This window comes from Astyanax mexicanus, chromosome 15, assembly GCF_023375975.1.
Source record: "Astyanax mexicanus isolate ESR-SI-001 chromosome 15, AstMex3_surface, whole genome shotgun sequence".
In the NCBI taxonomy this organism is placed as follows: Eukaryota; Metazoa; Chordata; class Actinopteri; order Characiformes; family Acestrorhamphidae; genus Astyanax; species Astyanax mexicanus.
The window spans coordinates 27745373-27763453 of record NC_064422.1 but is presented as its reverse complement, the minus strand read 5'-3'; the positions used below and the strand labels follow the sequence as shown (position 1 = coordinate 27763453).

Sequence of the window (18081 nt, the reverse complement as noted above, 5' to 3'; positions counted from 1 at the left end):
TTACTTTGGTAGATTCAGATGGACAGAGAAAGAGACAGATGCTCACTCATCTCCAGGAGATACCATTTGTCTTCTGTGCCAAACTTACAACACACATGAAAAATCACTAAGTCAGCCACATGCTATTAAAAGACCCTGTATCCTGACCTGCTGCCCCCTACCCCTGCTCCTGCCAGACACACACACACACACACAGGGAGAGAGAGACAGCAAGAAAGAGAGAGGGAGTGGGGTCTGTGAATGGACCAGGAGGAAGAAGGGTTCAAGCTGGTTACCTAAGCGGAAAACAACAGACTTTTCCACTGGAGGCTTAACTCCTCACACACACACTGTAAGTGAAAATAAGACAGATTACAGACTGTGTTTGCTTGCCTGTGTGTGTATATCTGTGTGTGTTCAGTTGTAAAGCTCTGCCAGCTTAGGTTGTACTTAGGTGTGTTTTAAGATAAGCTGGAAAAACCCTTAAGATATTTAAAAATATATAATTGTGAATTTTTATTATTAATAATAAAACAGTAAATCCACAGAATCCTAGTCCACTGTCCTTGAATATCCAGTGTCACACATGGTGGCATTTGTGGCAGCAGATTAGTGCAGGCCAATGTATATTTAGAACCATGTCCTCGACCACACTTTACAAGGCAGTAGTTTTGGACGTGCTAGGAGACAAAGGCAGCTGTATGTAGTGAACTGAAGGCAGATAAAGCTGAAATGTGCTGGAAGATAAAATTAGTTGGAGCTATTGCTAATCATATCACTGTCTTGCTACTTGTGTTGCTTGATCTTGGTTTCAGTACCTAGTCTGCTGATTAGATCACAGCTCAGTGAGCAGACTTATACCGCTTATACTGTGTGCTTTAATCCCTTATGTAGTCTTAACATTCTGTTTACTCACTTTATCTTATGGGTCAAAAAGGACCCGAAGACAGGAAGTTTAAACAATGTTTAAACAAACTTTCTGTTCTGTTGTGGTCACTCTAGGATTTTTCCCCCTTCTGTTAAACATGGTGGCTGGCAGGTTACTTCTGAACCTTGAGCAAAGGTGTGCACTTAAATCACATGACTTGTACTTAAGTTTGACCCAAGTCACAAATCTAAAGGCTTTAAAATTGACTCAACAAAATAAAAAAAGATTTGCAACTTGAATTGAACATGAACTTTAAGATTCGAAAGACTTGACAACCCTATTTTTTTTTTTAGAATTTATTTCCAAGTTTAAATATATAATATTAAATACACATCGGGATCATTTTGTAGTTATTGCATGGTGCTTTATTACTGTAAAGGCAACTGCAAACTTGAATGTATTGCAAAGCAACCTGACATTTCATGAAGACCATTATTATGATCTTTTTTAGAAAGCAGAGTAACCTCAGTGACATCACAAGCTTCATGCTGTTTTAAGGGATAAAGGACACTTGCATCATGTTAATAATAATAAATTTGATAAATATTTTTATAGTGTCTCTACCTTTAAAGTTTAGGCTGTGCACTCTGTAGTGAAAAAAAAATCCTCCTAATTAAAATTTCTTGTATTTTTTAAATCACCATAAACAATTGAACAACTGTGCAACTCTGGGTAAACCATGTTTTCATTCAAATTCAACCAATTTTCATTCAAATTGTGCATCCTGCCTTGCAGCTTTCCATGACAGGGTGGACGTATGCATGACTGGAAATAAAAAGTAAAAAAAAAGATACTATGCTAGAATTATTATTGTGTAGTTTGAAAAAATAAGTTTTATAAATATCTTTTTTATTTTTTAAGTTATGAGGGCCAAAAGACTACTAGAATTCTGATAATGACCAATACATGTCCAAAATGTTTATCTCATATATTCTTTTTTAAGTTAGTCTGATATATAAGTTACTTTCAATCAATAAATCAATGAATCAATTAACATTTATTTAAACATGGAGTACATGGAGTACAAGGGGGACCCTTGTTTATAATGTAGCTGAGAAATTGGAACATTGGAAAGGGATTGACAAAGAAAAAGAATAAAAAAACACAACATTTTTAATAAGATATATAAGATATTTTTAAATAAGATGTAAAACAAACAAAAAAAAAAGTAAGAATCAAAGGTAGTAAATATGATAAGAATGAAACTACAGATGAAAAATAAAACACAAAAGCATATATATATATATATATATATATATATATATATATATATATATATATATATATATATATATATATATATATATATATATATATATATGAGAGAGAGAGAGAGAGAGAGAGAGAGATTTTCCCAGATCAGTAAAAACTCTTGGTACCTAAAGGGTGATCCAATCATTGGAGTGAGTCTGGTGTGTTTTTTTAATAAGCATTTGTGTGATATACGGTGGCATATGGCCAGAAAGTGCTTTAAAATTAAAAATAAACCAGTGTGTTTCTCAACGCAGAGCAAGAAAAGACCACGCCAACTTTTTTATACAGTAAACTATGATGTGTACTGTACGAGTCACCAGTAATGAATCTTAATGTTGTGTGATATACAGAATCTAGTGGTTTGAGTGTAGTTGCTGATTCATATCTGTAAATCACATCACCATAATCTAGCTTAGATAAAAGTGTTGCTTCAACAATCTTGTTTCTCGTAAAGAGCAGTTAGGTCTAGCAGTCTAGAGAGGAAAAGGATGCCAGTACACTAGCAGGACTCGGTTCAGGTGTTTTCAGTTGACCCACTCTACTGAGTCAACTAATATCAACAGAATGACCAACTTAACACCAAACACTCCCACGTCCATGTGCTCTGCTGTCATCTCAGATACTGAGTCACAAATGCCTTTCTAAGGTCACTGTAAATATTTATTCCTGGTTTGTAGGTGGAATTGTAATAGAATACACACCAGATTTCCTTTTATAATCTAATCTTCCTTTATTCTCTCTCTCTTCTGCAGATGGGCATCCCGTCTGTGATGATATTACCCCTGCTGGTGGTGGTATTCGCTGGAATCTACTACCTGTACAATGAGATCATCCAGTTCATGTCCAAGTCCATAGTGCGGAACAAAGTGGTGGTGATCACGGATGCTGTGTCTGGAATGGGCAGTGGTAATATTTACAAATACATTTAAATGTTTCCTGTCCCCTCACAGTGAATGTTTTATATTGCTGATTTTTATAGAAGCAACACATAACAACTGACGTTATACCATAAAAAGCCTATTTTCTTCCCCTATATTCTTCTCTCCCACTCACACCCCTTTAACTACAAAAAAACAGGTTCCACACCTAACAATTAAAGAATCTGTGGCCCCTTATCATCTGATCAGCCACAACAAACTAATGTATTTTTAATAATAATATTTTTAATATATAATATATTTATAATAATAATAATTTAACCCTTTCATGCATTGAGGTCACTACAGTGTACAGCTGTTTAAAAGTGTTATTTCTCTGTAAATGTTTGCAATTTTGGGCACTGCTGTGAATAGTCCACTCTAGTGGAAACTATTGCATCATCCTATACAAAAAATTCCCATTGGTTGGTCCTTGTAATGGGAAAAAGTAGTCAATGAAACCAAGATGGCTGGCAGACAGGGAGAACCACCAAACACCTTGGCTATTTCTGTTTCTACCTTCTATATAATTATACCATTGCAGGTAAAAAAATATAATTACATCAAATAACATCTAAGGTGACATATTATGTAAAGATTTTCAAAATTTCAATTTTATATTTAGAGGCATTGCAGATTAATCATCTGTCCACTTAATTGTACATCATGCATCACTAGCTATGTTTTAACTTTAATACAATGTCAATTACTACCAATGTTGTTCTTGAAAATAATTTACATCTTTTAATGTTTTGGCTGTGAATCAACTTCTTTGATTGACAAATGGCTGCCAGTACAGACAGGTGCAAGCAGAGAAGTAGGGTCAAGCAGTGGTAGTGAAGGTAAGGAGTCTGGAAATGTTACTGAGGTAGTTGAGCACCGGATGCTTTGGCAACCATCATAGAAAATAATCTCAGAAATGAACAACAAGCGTGATTTGACAGGAAATATGATGCATGCTATAAAATACTATTAGAGAATATGCTCAGTTTAGAGACTTTACAGTTCAGAGACTTGACAAGAATACAGTATGATAATACCAGTTACAATCAAGATTCTATAAGGTTCTACAGTTCAGAGACTTTTTCTCGTGTCACAATATCCTCCTCAGTTCCACCATTCCAACAGAATACCATATTACAACTGTATAACTGAATTACCAGTATACCTATATAACTACCAAGTTATTACATATACGTGTTTTTTACAATAAAACATGCATGAAGTACACTTGGTGGACAGATAAATATTTCTTTATCGAATAAAGATAGAATATATATTTTTTTCAAACCTTGTTTTACATCCCTAAGGATGTATAAAAACACTTATTTAAAAAATCCTTACTGAGTTTATTATAATTCATGCATGAGAGGGTTATCACGATTTTCGCAGTATCTTTAAAACAGGTTCAAAATTGGCTAATTTATAATGGATAGAAAATAATAAAACATTATTAATAATATTTATATATTTTTTTGAAATATTAATAATATTTAATAATATTTAATAATAATAATTAATTAATAGTTTTTTCTATTAAACAGGGATTCCTGTATGTATGTGCAAAACAACTTAATTTCAGGTTCACTCGTGTATAAATTATGACATGTGACCTATTCTGATAAAATCAGGACACAAAAAGATCTTATACCGCAGTATGAGAAGAGATCTCCTAATGAGTTGTACATAATCTTGAATTTTATCGATACTGTTTCATTTTGTTTCCTAATGAACGTAACATGTCCTTAATAAATAAATGAAAAATATATTTGTGCAATTCATTAAACCTTTTAAAATATTAAACTTTGCTCCATTTTCCTATGAACTGTAAAAGTTTTCATCAGGGTATGATTTGAATTTAATTGAACTGTTACTATGTATAAATAATGCAGTATACAAAAGTGTAAACATCACAATTGGTATGTTTTCTTTATTTTTTATAAGAGAGAATAAAAGAACAAGTCCTCTACAAATCCTCCAAAAGAATCAATATAAAAAGATATTATTTATTAGCTATTACATATTTTTGGAGATATTGTCTATTTAATGAATAGCTTAACATATTATAGAAAAACAAGAACTCAAAAACAGCCTTAAATGATGTCAAAAAGTTAAAAACAGCTAATTGGGAATATAAGTTTTTCCAAGAAAAAAAAAGATTTTCTAAGACATAATATTTAAGCATGACGTTTTTAAACATTTGAACAATTATCAGTATTATTTTCATAAGATGAGCAGTTAAAAATAAAACTATATTTATACTGTTGTTCATGAGTCATGAGTCATGAAGTCATGAGTGCTGACAGATATAGATATATTATTAATTATAGATTATGTTACATACAGCTCTGGAAAAAATAGGAGACCTCTTAAAAATGATGAGTTTCTTTGATTTTACCAAATTGAAAACCTCTGGTATATAATCAATAGGAAGATGGATGATTACAAGCGATCATACCACGCTGAACTGCTTGATTTTTTGCAACAGGAGTGGCTTAAAATTTTATCCAAAAGCAGTGTGTAAGACTGGTGGAGAAGAACATGCCAAGATGAATGAAAACTGTACTTGAAAACCAGGGTTATTTCACCAAATATTGATTTCTGAACTCTTAAAACTATATGAATATAAACTTGTTTTCTTTGCATTATTTAAGGTTTAAAAACCTTTTTCAGTATCTTGTTTTTGTTATTTCAGCCATTTCTCAATTTTCGCAAATTAATGCTCTAAATGACAATATTTGGAATTTAGTAGAAAGGCTGTACGTGGTTTATAGAATAAAACAACAATGTTCATTTTACTTAAACATGTACCTATAAATATCAAAATGAGAGACAATGATTCAGAAACTGAAGTGGTCTCTTCATTTCTTCCAGAGCTTATAAGAAATATGTTAAGTTCTTAAGATGAAGATCTCGAGCATTTAAAAGTATGATATCATGCTCAAACTACAAACACCTCACATTAATAAACACACAGCTGACACACTGACATTCCACAGCGTGAGCGTGTGTTATTTTTAGACAGATTTATTACAGGATTGGATCAAATCCATTCTTTTTTTCTCTCTGATATCTGATCCTGTACTTTCTGCTGATGTCAGCAGCACACCACCACCCACTGATACCATCCGTATGCCATGTTTAATATACTCTAGATAAACTGGTATAAAGTACCCTGTTTAACTAGGATACACTTTACAATCTGTAATATACTAACTGTAACTTTTTAATAACATGAGATTTCTTTTGCTCTCTCTCTTTCTCCTCCTCCTCCTCTTGCAGAGTGTGCCAGGATGCTTCATGAGGGTGGTGCCCGGTTGGTGCTGTGTGGACCAAGCTGGGATAAGCTGGAGTCTCTGTATGACTCACTGTGCAGTGGAGCAGACCCCAGTAAAGTGAGTAAAGCTTAACTCAGGGCCATATGGGCTGAGAGCCTGACGTCACCTATTTACCCACCTGAGTTAGACGTCCTATCTCCCTACCAGACAAAGGGACAGGAAGGACCACCGCCACGGACACTGAGGGCTTTGAGCAGAAAGTCAGAACTCTTTCCCCATTTTATTTGTCTTTATTTTGGCTCTTAAATGCTTGGGGTTGGAACTATATATGAGTGTCACTGTCATCTTTTCCTGCTCTTTGATGAACAATAGCAGGATATCCTCACGGACAGCTACAGCTGAGTCTACTGCTATCTTACACATCCCAGAACTTTCTGAGTAACAAGTATATTAGCGTTCACATTACTGAGTGAATTTATTTATAGGTAGGTAGATACATAGACAGGTAGATAAATAGATGGTTAATTTGTTAGGTGGGTAAATATTTCAGAAGTTTGGTAAGTTTGGTAGGCAGGTAGATAAATAGGTTGGTAAATAGGCACATAAGTAGGTAAATAGGTAGGTGGGTAGGTAAATATGTAAATAAAAAGGTAGGTAGAGTCGTAGGTAGGTAGGTAAAAAGTAGGTAGGTAGGTAAACAGGTATGTACACAGGCAGGTAAGTAGGTTGGGTAGGTAAATAGGTGTGGGTGTAGGTAAGTTGGTAGGTTGGTAGATAGATATAGACATTTGTTAGAGGTAAAAAATACAGGAAAGGGTATTTTTATGTAGAACACTGCTATGCAAAATTAACATTTAATTTGTGTAAACTTGACAGATTATTGTAATTTAGCAGTGATTTCAATCACTGTAAATTAATTTACATTTTTTTTCAGTAGAGTTATTTACTTATCGTCTGTAATTTTAACAGGAAAACTCTGGTAACCACAGCTGCCAGCGTTTTCCTGTAAAAACTACAGTTTTTTTTTTACAGTGTAGGTAAATAGGTCAGAGGCTAGGTAAATATGTAGGTAAGTAGGTATATGCAGCTCTGGAAAAAAGTTCACTTTCTGAATCAGTTTCTCTGATTTTGCTATTTATAGGTATATGTTTGAATAAATTGAACATTGTTGTTTTTTTCTATAAACTACAGACAACATTTCTACCAAATTCCAAATACAAATATTGTCATTTAGAGCATTTATTTGCAGAAAATGAGAAATGGCTGAAATAACAAAAAGGATGCAGAGCTTTCAGACCTCAAATAATGCAAAGAAAACAAGTTCAAATTCATAAAGTTTAAAGAGTTCAGAAATCAATATTTGATCAAATTTGGCATGCTCTCCTCCACCAGTCTTATACACTGCTTTTGGATAACTTTATGCCACTCCTGGTGCAAAAATTCAATTAAAGAAACTCATCATCATTAAGTGGTCTCCTATTTTTTTCCAGAGTTGTGTGTAGGTAAATAGGCAAGTAGGTAGGTAGGTAGAGACGCAGGTATGTAAAAAGGTAGGTGGGTATGTATTAAAATATGGAGGTAGGTAGATAGGTAGGTAGGTATGTATGTAGCTTTGTAAATAGTCAAGTGCCCAGCCCTGCTTTTAATAGTCTTCTCCTGCTTTGTAGTCATGAAGCATTTTCATGCTACACAGATTATTACACAAATTGTTTAGGGACAAGGAGGAATCAAATTATTGTTAAGTTTGGATTTTTCCCCTTTTATTTGTTTTAACCTGTGAACTCTCTACATCTCTACATCTATAATCTTTCAGTTATAGTTAAATAAATCCAGTTCTCTTATACTCCCTTGTTTAAAAATGATTCACTTTCATCCAGGCACTTCAAAGTGGTGACCGCAGAGTGAGGTCGAGCATTTCCATGAAGTTTTTGACCTGCAGGCTATTTTTCTCCAAAATGGGTCTCAGTATGACCATTTTCAACTGTTCTAATGGCTTCTGGTTTCCATCCCTCTGATGGCTGTTATCTTTGTTTCCTGTCACAGACCTTCACACCCAAGCTGGTGCTGCTGGACTTCAGTGATATAGACAGCATGGCGGAAGTGATCACAGAGATCGGGGAGTGCTACGGCTGTGTGGACGTCCTGATATTCAACAGCAGTATGAAGGTCAAAGCCCCCGTACAGAACCTCTCCCTGGAGATGGACAAAACCGTCATGGACGTCAACTTCTTTGGGCCCATCAGTTTGGCAAAGGGTAGATATGAGTGTTCTGAAAATCCTTTGGTATCTTAACCCCATATGCTGTAAATTTAATACAGACTAAGGGATACTATATGATAATAACACAAAAAACAAACTGGCCTGTTTTGTTATTCCAGTAGGGAATAAAGCCCTAAACCAACCACTGGTGTTTCTTTAATTTTAAGAGGATAAATACAGTTTCTAATTGAGCTAATAATCATAATAAACATATAATAATAACATATTTACACATGAGGAAAGTCACATCCAAAAGATGCCCTTTTGATGTCCAAAACACATCCAAAGATAATTGTTTGCCACTACTTTTAAAAATGTCTTTTAAACATCAATTACTTATATTCAAAAGTTTGTTAATAATTGACATTCAAAAGACATTCAAAGCAACGCAATCCCAAGCAATTGGGAGATTGCTGTTTTGAATCCTGGTCATGCAGCTTGCCATCAGCTGCCGGAGCCCTGAGTGAGCACAATTGGCCTGGCTCTCTCTCTGGGTGGGTAGATGGCACTCTTTCCCCTCATCACTCCAAAGGGTGATGCTGGTCAGCACAAGGCTGTGTCTGTGAGCTGATGTATCAGAACCGAGTTGCTTCGCCTTTCTCTGAGTGCACTGTGATGCTACTCGGAAACGCTGCATGAGCAGCAGTTCGAAAAAAGACGGTGTCTGACTTCACATGTATCTGAGGAGTGAGGGTGAGGCAATTGGCCTAGCTATATTGGGAGAGCATGGAAAAATGAGAAAAAAAGTATTTTTTGACTGTACTTTAAACATTTATTATTGTCATCACAAAAACCTTAATTGCAGATTATCTGATTATCTGATTATCTTTTAAACATTTAACACAGACAGTAAAAATATTTTTGAAATATTTAAATACTTTTTAAATACTAAATTAAACTTCCAAAGATCAGCTTCATACAGTTAATATTTTTTCAGATCTTCACAGATCTTTATTTATAAAATGGTTGGACATGGACATTTTAACTCAACAATTAGCATCATAAAAAGGCATACTGTCTTTTATTACCTATAGTACACACCTACACACCTATAGTTGCTTGTATTTGTGTGTGTTATAATTTATGCTCACTTTTTTTTCACAGTGCTAATTGGTGTAGTGCAATCTTTAATAGCACATTAGCCACTTTAGGGATTTTTTTCCCCACACTGTCACTGTAATATATAAATCATTAATTATCATATTAAACATACTTTTTATAACAATGCACTGTCAGCTTATTGGCAACTGAATGTTCAAATGATTAAATAGTGTTTTGATTTTTCCCCAGGCATCCTGCCATTAATGATTTCTCGGAGAACCGGTCACTTTGTACTCGTCAACAGCATCCAAGGAAGACTGGCTGTCCCATACCGCAGTTCTTGTAAGATTTAAAAAATATCTTTCTTTTATTTGTCAAATTACATGTATTTTACTGTAGAGTAAAAGAGAAAACAATTAAAAATTGATTTACATTTACATACCTTACATTTACTTTGACTTATTTGATTGCAGACAGTATGAACTCAATATATTTAATGTTTTGTCTGTTTAACTTCATTTTATTTATTAATATAAATCCATTTCTGTATTTTAAGCCTGCAACATATTCCAAAAAAGTTGGAATGGTACAGCATTTACCACTTTGTAATGTTGCTGTTCCTTCTTACAAATTTTAAAAGACAGTTTGGCACTGAGGATACCAAATTATGAAGTGATATTTTGGGTTAGTACTGCAGGCAGGCCAGACCAGTACACATACCTTCTTCTTCCATGCCTTTGTAATATGTGCAGCCTGTGGTTTTGCATTGTCTTGCTGAAAATGCATGGATGTCCCTGGAGGAAAATGCAATTTTGAATGCAGCGTTTATTACTCTAAGATCTGAGTATACATTTCTGCACTACTGCTGCATCACAGAAGTGTTTTGAACCAATATTATACCATTGCAGTCCCTGGGTTTTGGATTTGATAACTGATCATAGCTCACATTGTCCATTTCTTTCAAAAAAGATCTGAAATACTGATTTTTCTGACCACAATACAGGTTTGTGGATGCCTCTAGATGCCTCTAAACCCAAAAAAACATATATGCCACTTCTGAACATATGGCTAACATACGGCTTCTGTTTAGCATGCTAAGATTTCAGGGGCATTTGTGAATGTAACATTGTGACACATTATATGAAGTTAAACAGACAAAACATGAAGTATCTGAGGTTTATACTGTCCGCAATGAAATAAATGTCAAAGCAAATGTCAGAAACACTATACTTTTATTTGCATTTTCAGTCCTGTCCCATTTATTTGGAGTTATATATAACTGGTGCTTACTATTATCAGATAAGCGTGTTTTTACTCATGTTGTTACTGTGCTTCTGTTTAAGACGCTCCCTCCAAGCATGCAGTGCAAGCTTTTTTCGACTGTCTGAGAGCAGAGGTGGAGGAGTACGGCATCTCTGTCAGCACAATCAGCCACACCTTCATTAACGCCACCGCCCAGAACCCCGCCCCCTCCAACTCCCAGCCCAAAAACGCCCTGTGGGCATGTGAGTAATTATACAGTAACACTTAAAAAACATCATGCATACGGCTGCAGACACTCCCATTCCGGTTTCTAGACAACGTTAAAAACAATTACGCAGATTCTCCCACATACCTGTAGCAGACATGCCAGACTGTAGTGACAGCAACTCATTCCCACAGCAAAGCAGGATGAAATGTTTTATATATTATAACACTTAGATATCATTGTTGCTGTATTCTGCATATAACTATTATAGTCATTATTTAATTATTTGTGGTATGTGGTTGAATTAATCACACAAAAATCTGTAGTAGAAGAACAGTAGTGGAAGATGGGGTATTTTTAGGGGTGGGAATCCCAGGATACAATCTCACAATACAATATTATCTAATATGTTGCCCACGATAACTATGATAGCACGATACTGTTATTTGCCATACTCATATTGATATTTGAAGCCATAAACAGCATTGGAAAAAAATTATGAGACCACTTCAGTTTCTGAAAAAGATGCACTTTCAGACCTTAAATAATTGGTTTGATGGCCTGTGATCAACTTTCTCCCTCTTGATTATATTCCAGAGGTTTTATATTCCAGAGCTGTATATATATATATATATATATATATATATATATATATATATATATATATATATATATATATATACACATTCAATATAATATGATAATAATAGTATATTTTTAGGAACCCATAATTTTACGGTATATTTATTGTCATGTGCTGTAAAGCAAATACAAAGTCAAAGTGATTCCAGTGGATTTTGTAACCTCTGCTAATGGTAGAGATTACACAATCAGTTCAACATTCATTGTGTTACGTTTTTTATATTTCTTTATGTTGTAACAAAGGCAAGATTAGCGTGCATAGCTCTCACTTAAATGTTAATCAAATGTAAATGTAATTCATTACATTTGTATGATTATTTATGCACATATGTAATTACCTGGGGAGGCATGGTAGCACAGCCACGCAGCTCCAGGGTCCTGAGGTCTCTGTCTATGAGGGGGTTGGTGTGTTCTCCTCAAGTCCAATCCAGTTTCCTCCACTCCCTAAAAACACATCGTAGGTGATAGGGTTTTAAGGCTTTCTTTTAATAGTGTGATTTACTGTGTATAAACTCAAACACATTAAGAGGGAAAGAAATTCAGGTAGTTAACTCTTAACAAGTTCAGACACAGCTGTTAACTGAAAGCCATTTCAGATGACTACCTCATAAATCTGACAGAGAAAACATATCCTGGTTTGTTTAACACTAGTTTATATATAGTTTTTTCTTCATAGTCTGTATGACTTCAATATTAATCTACAATGCCAAACATTTTAAAATGATGACAAACCATTTCAACAAAGAATACTAATGTTCTGTACAAATTATTCAGTCTTTTCACTTATTTGGCCGAACACTAAAAGAGATTTTTATGTCACTTTTTGACTAATAATTTTAGCTGTTGAATATTCAGTGCATCCCTAGTGAATTGGCTGTATGTGGCACCCTGTGATAGTCTGGCACTGAGTCCAGGTATTCCTGCAGTGATTTCAGGCAGACTCCAGACCTTCCACAGCCCTGACCAGGCAGGAGCAAATGAATGATTAAATAAAGTGTACTTTAGAATTGTATTTAAATGATTAATAATTACTATAATAACTCTAGAATAGTCATAAAACTATAATGGAGCTCTAAAGGTTAATTGGTGCTACAGTACCTAGTCTTACATTTATCACACTAGCTGATACAAGAAATGATTAACGCTGAATTAATTGACCCAGTTATGGAAATGAGGCTTGGCTGTTTGAGAACTGTTTCCTTTAAGGATGTGTTTATAATTATAGTGCAGTTCCTTGTTCCAGACTAGGCCTGGGTTTTATACATTATAGCATCATCACAGTGATATGTTCAACAGTATATCAACATATCTAAACAGACAAAAGCAACAAACTGACTGAGCAGATTTAATGATATTCTACAGTGATAATGGGAATAATATTTGGAAACCATTTGCGTAAGTTTTATGTAAGTTTATGTGTGGTTTATACTTTTTAAAAAGTTTTAAATTATTAAGTTTTAAATTACAAATAGAGTTGTTAACATGATGCAATAAAAACGCATATTTTTCATGGTTTGTTGTATCTTGGTATGTGTTAGTGTGGATAAGTCTTCTGGTAAGTCTTAAACAGACACAGAAACTATATAGGAAGTATTCAGTCCTATGTGAAGAACGATCCTCTGGGCTGTCATTCTTTAACCCTCTGGGGTCCATGACCTCGCTGCTCATCTCAGTGTTTCTATTAATATCTCAGTAATAATCCGTCACAGAAACACAGTTAAAAATTCTTCTAAATTTGGAGAATCTGCCTTCTTACATATTAAGAGTTACAATGATATGAAAAAGGCTTGAGATTTCCATCAACCCCTAAAATATATGTTTGACTTGCTAAACAACAAGTTTAATTTTAATTTGTTATTTCCTGATTATCCACTGGTTAGTTTTACACAAAATATAGATAGACATAGGAATCCACCAATTACAAATAAGATGCATATAGAATACACAAATACACCAGTTAGACACAGGGAAAGACAGACAGTTAAATTATCTACTGCACTATATTGTCAAAAAGGTAATAAATAAGACATTAAGAAACACGCTGGCAAGTTTATGGACAGAGGGTTTTATCTTCAAACTGTTCACATTCTTTGTAGTTTTCACAAATCCTACAATTTGAAAATACTGAAAGTTTAATAAAAAAATATATATTATTTTTTTTTTATTGAAAACCTCTTGAATATAATATTTAAGAGGAAGATGGATGTGTTTATGGAACTATGCACAAAAGTCCTGTGTAAAAAACACAAGTACATTTGGCCAATCCAACTCAAAGTATTGCTATTCAGCTAAACCAAGTGTATTACTTCAGTCACTTACTTAATTAAGCTCTTTGGACATATTTTATGTTGCCCATTCAAAAAACTATTCTAACAGACCTTTTCCATTTTTGTATAGTCTTTATATAACTGGCAAATTGCCAGTTAACATTTTCACAAATGATGATGGCATAATTTTGTATTAGTGCATGGGTGGTGCATTAGCCATTTTCTTTTAAAACTAAGAACTGATTAGACTAAGGAACGTAAATAGTCCATTTGGGTACTTTTTAAGAAGGTATGATTTATTGTACATTTTTATAATTATTAGTAATGACCAATTAAGACATTGTGAAGAGATTATAAGGCTCACAGCATTCTCAGTTGTTTTAATTAACTAACGGAGCAATCGTAATCGCATCACTGATTGCTTTGAACTGCCAAATGTGAACATACTCTATATAAAGCACCAATTTAAACAGCAGGTGTTGTCTCTTTATACTCTTTATGAGGCAGCAGTGTTTTGTAAGTCTTACCTCACTAGTGATTTGTTTTTTATTGTGTTTTTCTTATCTGTGCAGACATTTTAAGGACTGTAACGACTCACGGTGTGAACCCCAAAGACCTGGCTGGAGAGATTGTGAAGGTGGTGAATGGAAAGAGAAGAGAGGTGCTTCTAGCTCACCCCATTCCCTGGACCGCCCTCTACATCCGCTCACTGCTGCCCAGTTTCTTCTTCGCTGTGGTGGCGGCGGGGGTGAGGGACGGACCCTTGGCTGAGCAGCTGAAGTAGATCAACATGACAGAAGAAAGTAAACGGCAGAAAGATATACTGTATGTGCATGACCGTGCTTATTATTTAACATGTTTACAGTTCTAAGTCTTTACAAAATACAGCTATGGAAAAAATAAGAGACCCAACTAAAAATTACGAGTTTTGTTTATTTTACCAAATTGAAAACCTCTGGAATATAATCAAAAGAAAGATGGATGATCACAAACCGTCAAACCAAGCTGAACTGCTTGACTTTTTGCACCAGGAGTGGCAAAAAGTCATCCAAAAGCAGTGTGTAAGACTGGTGGAGGAGAACATGCCAAGATGCATGAAAACTGTGATTAAAAACCAGGGTTATTCCACCAAATATTGATTTCTGAACTCTTAAAACTTTATGAATATGAACTTGTTTTCTTTTAAAGCTCTGCATCTTTTTTGTTATTTCAGCCTTTTCTCATTTTCTGCAAAAAAATGCTCTAAATGACAATATTTATATTTTAAATTTTGGAGAAATCTTGTTCGTAGTTTATAGAAAAAAGCAACAATCTTCATTTTACTCAAATGTATACCTATAAATAGCAAATCAGAGAAAATGATTCAGTACCAGAAGTGGTCTCCTATTTTTTTCCAGATCTGTATATATGAGAAGGAGTCTCATATTGCAATCTGAAGGTTTTACGGTTACTAAAGCTCAACAAAGTGTACTGTAATAAAAATTATATATTAGATTTATTATGTTTTGAATGTTTAATTTAAAAAAAAGGTGTAAAATAGATGGTGGCAGTTCATAAATGTTTATAGATGTTCATAGTAGCATTTCCAAAGCAGAAACTATTGGGAAATATAGCGTTCCTCTGGGTTCTACCATATGGCCTATGGAACTGATAAAAATAATTTACAGTTATTTACAGTATAAGTGAAGCACTAAAGTATGGGCTTGCATAACATACTGTATGTTAACGCATGTTCTATTGCTCCCATTGCTGCTGCACTTGCATTGGTATTTGACATTTTTCCTAATATTGTTCCAGGGTTTTAATAGACACTATGCAGTTGCGACACACCCTTCAAGTTTTGCTGTTTTTTTGTTTTGCTTTGATGAGGTGCCTTTATTACCATGACACCACTGTACTGTACTGTATTATTAGCCCAAATAAACACACACACACACACACACACACACACACACACACACACACACACACACACAAAAATTTGCCCCAGTAGCTGACATGGGGCCAGTCAGCTGATGTGTCTTGTGCAGGGTGCTTTTCCCTCAGCCCCTTTCTCCTCCCCTGTATATCCTGCAGATGGAGCTAGTGGACCTTTATTCAGTGGCACTGTTGAAAGCAGACCACTGCCACATGCATTGCTCAGCTCCCAAAATGTAAACAGAATATGATTTATTATGTACTGTTGATTTGTGTGATTAATGTTGTATTCTTCTTTCACACAATAAAATAAACCCATATGGCTAACTCTATGTGTGAATTTGTGTTTAATAACATAATTTAAATAGTAAACTTTACTAAGAAAATATATTCAATTTCACATCCAGCTCTGGCAATAATTAAGAGACATTTTCTGAATCAGTTTCTCTTATTTTGCTATTTATAGCTATACGTTTGAGTAAAATAAACGTTGTTGTTTTATTCTACAAACTACGGACGACATTTCTCCCAAATTCCAAATACAAATATTTTCATTTGAGCATTTATTTGCAGAAAATGAAAAATGACTGAAATAACAAAAAAAATGCAGAGCTTTCAGACCAAAGAAAAAGCAAGTTCATATTTATAAAGTTGTAAGATCAATATTTGGTGGAAAAACCCTTTTTTAATCACAGTTTTTAATGCATCTTGGCATGTTCTCCTCCAACAGTCTTACACACTGTTTTTGGGTAACTTTATGGAACTCCACTCCTTGGTTTGATGGCTTGTGATCATATATCTTCCTCTTGATTATATTCCAGAGGTTTTCAATTTGTTAAAATCAAAGAAACTCATAATTTTAAGTGGTCTCTTATTTTTTTCTGAGCTGAATAGTACTTGTACATGTATATTATAAAGCATTATAATGCACTATAAGGCGTTGAACGTCAACAATGAACATCTGTTTTCTGGTCTATTTTTATACATAAGGCGCATTATGCAACACTAGTAAAGAACAGGGGGTAATAGAGTTTAAGTGTGCCTTATAGAGCGAAAAATAAGGAAAAAAAAAAAAAAAATATATATATATATATATATATATATATATATATATATATAATATATAAATATAGTTAAATTTAATAGTTTTTTTATGTAGTTAACCTCAAATTTAAAATTGATAGCTTTCTTTAAAGCATTGTCAGTGAAGTCTCTGACTGCATATTAAGTCTATATCTGATATTGGGAGAAATGTTGCTCCAATATTCCCATGTTAAGGTCAAACACACCGCACGTGTATGTAAAGGCTAAATCTGAGGATGGACCAATACCTTTCAGAGCCTGGTGTAATCCCTCACGCCGGGCCCCGGGCCAAAATATCAATTCTGAGCTGAAATCAGAGGCCCCGTCCCGCCCGAGCTCGGCCCGACACGCTCGCAGCCTCATGAATACAGTCTGTTATGTTGTTATGTAAATTCCTCAGAGCGAGGGGTCCCACGGCTCCAAGTTGAAGTCCAGCTGGCCTCCGCAGGGGCTTTTATAAGACAGGTCACTCACCCCTGGGGGATTTGACCCTGCTTTCACCGACAGTCTCCAAGCTGACAGCTGCGTGAAAAAAACGCCAATTTTTCAATACCTTAAATGTGAACATTTACATTCAACTTCAACAGACATGCCTGTGATTCTCTACCTAAAATTGTACACTCTTATAGACTTATACAAGCTTATATAGATCTGCCATTTTTAGTCACTATTAGCATACATACTCTGGGTGATGTAAGAGCAATATCATTAATTGGAAGGAAATACAAGAGCTTAAGTCTAAAATGTATTATAGATTTTCATTACATATAAACTATATATCATAATAATGTAAACTTATTTAACACAATAAAAAGCACATTTTCCATTTTTAATACTGGAATGATAAATTAAGCATTGCATAGATGCAAAAACAAATATTGATTAAAATGTGATAAATTCTTTAAATAAATACATTTAGTGGAGATCGGGGCACAACCTAAACATTAGCTTCTTTGCTTAAAAATGTCAAAATTAGAGATACAAATAATATATTTGTAAGACATATATCATAGAGGACATATATACCATAAGTGTGAGGGGCTAGTCA

General features: G+C 34.4%; 1 protein-coding gene across 1 annotated transcript; it reads left to right on the top strand.

The window, feature by feature from the left end:
* Nucleotides 1-165: 165 nt before the first annotated feature.
* Nucleotides 166-16277, top strand: dhrs7cb (dehydrogenase/reductase (SDR family) member 7Cb). The gene is made up of 7 exons (XM_007257230.4): nucleotides 166-331; nucleotides 2914-3067; nucleotides 6361-6473; nucleotides 8400-8610; nucleotides 9906-9998; nucleotides 11000-11161; nucleotides 14606-16277. The coding sequence occupies exons 2-7, from the start codon at nucleotides 2914-2916 to the stop codon at nucleotides 14815-14817; spliced, it is 945 nt and encodes a 314-aa protein (XP_007257292.2). The 5' UTR covers nucleotides 166-331; the 3' UTR covers nucleotides 14818-16277.
* The last annotated feature ends 1804 nt before the right edge of the window (nucleotides 16278-18081 follow it).

Excerpts from the sequence above, each read along its gene's own strand:
- dhrs7cb (XM_007257230.4), top strand. The coding sequence starts at position 2,914 with ATGGGCATCCCGTCTGTGATGATATTACCCCTGCTGGTGGTGGTATTC. Across the intron at positions 8,611-9,905 it reads GCCCATCAGTTTGGCAAAGG|GCATCCTGCCATTAATGATT; the intron begins GTAGATATGAGT and ends ATTTTTCCCCAG. Across the intron at positions 11,162-14,605 it reads CAAAAACGCCCTGTGGGCAT|ACATTTTAAGGACTGTAACG; the intron begins GTGAGTAATTAT and ends TTATCTGTGCAG.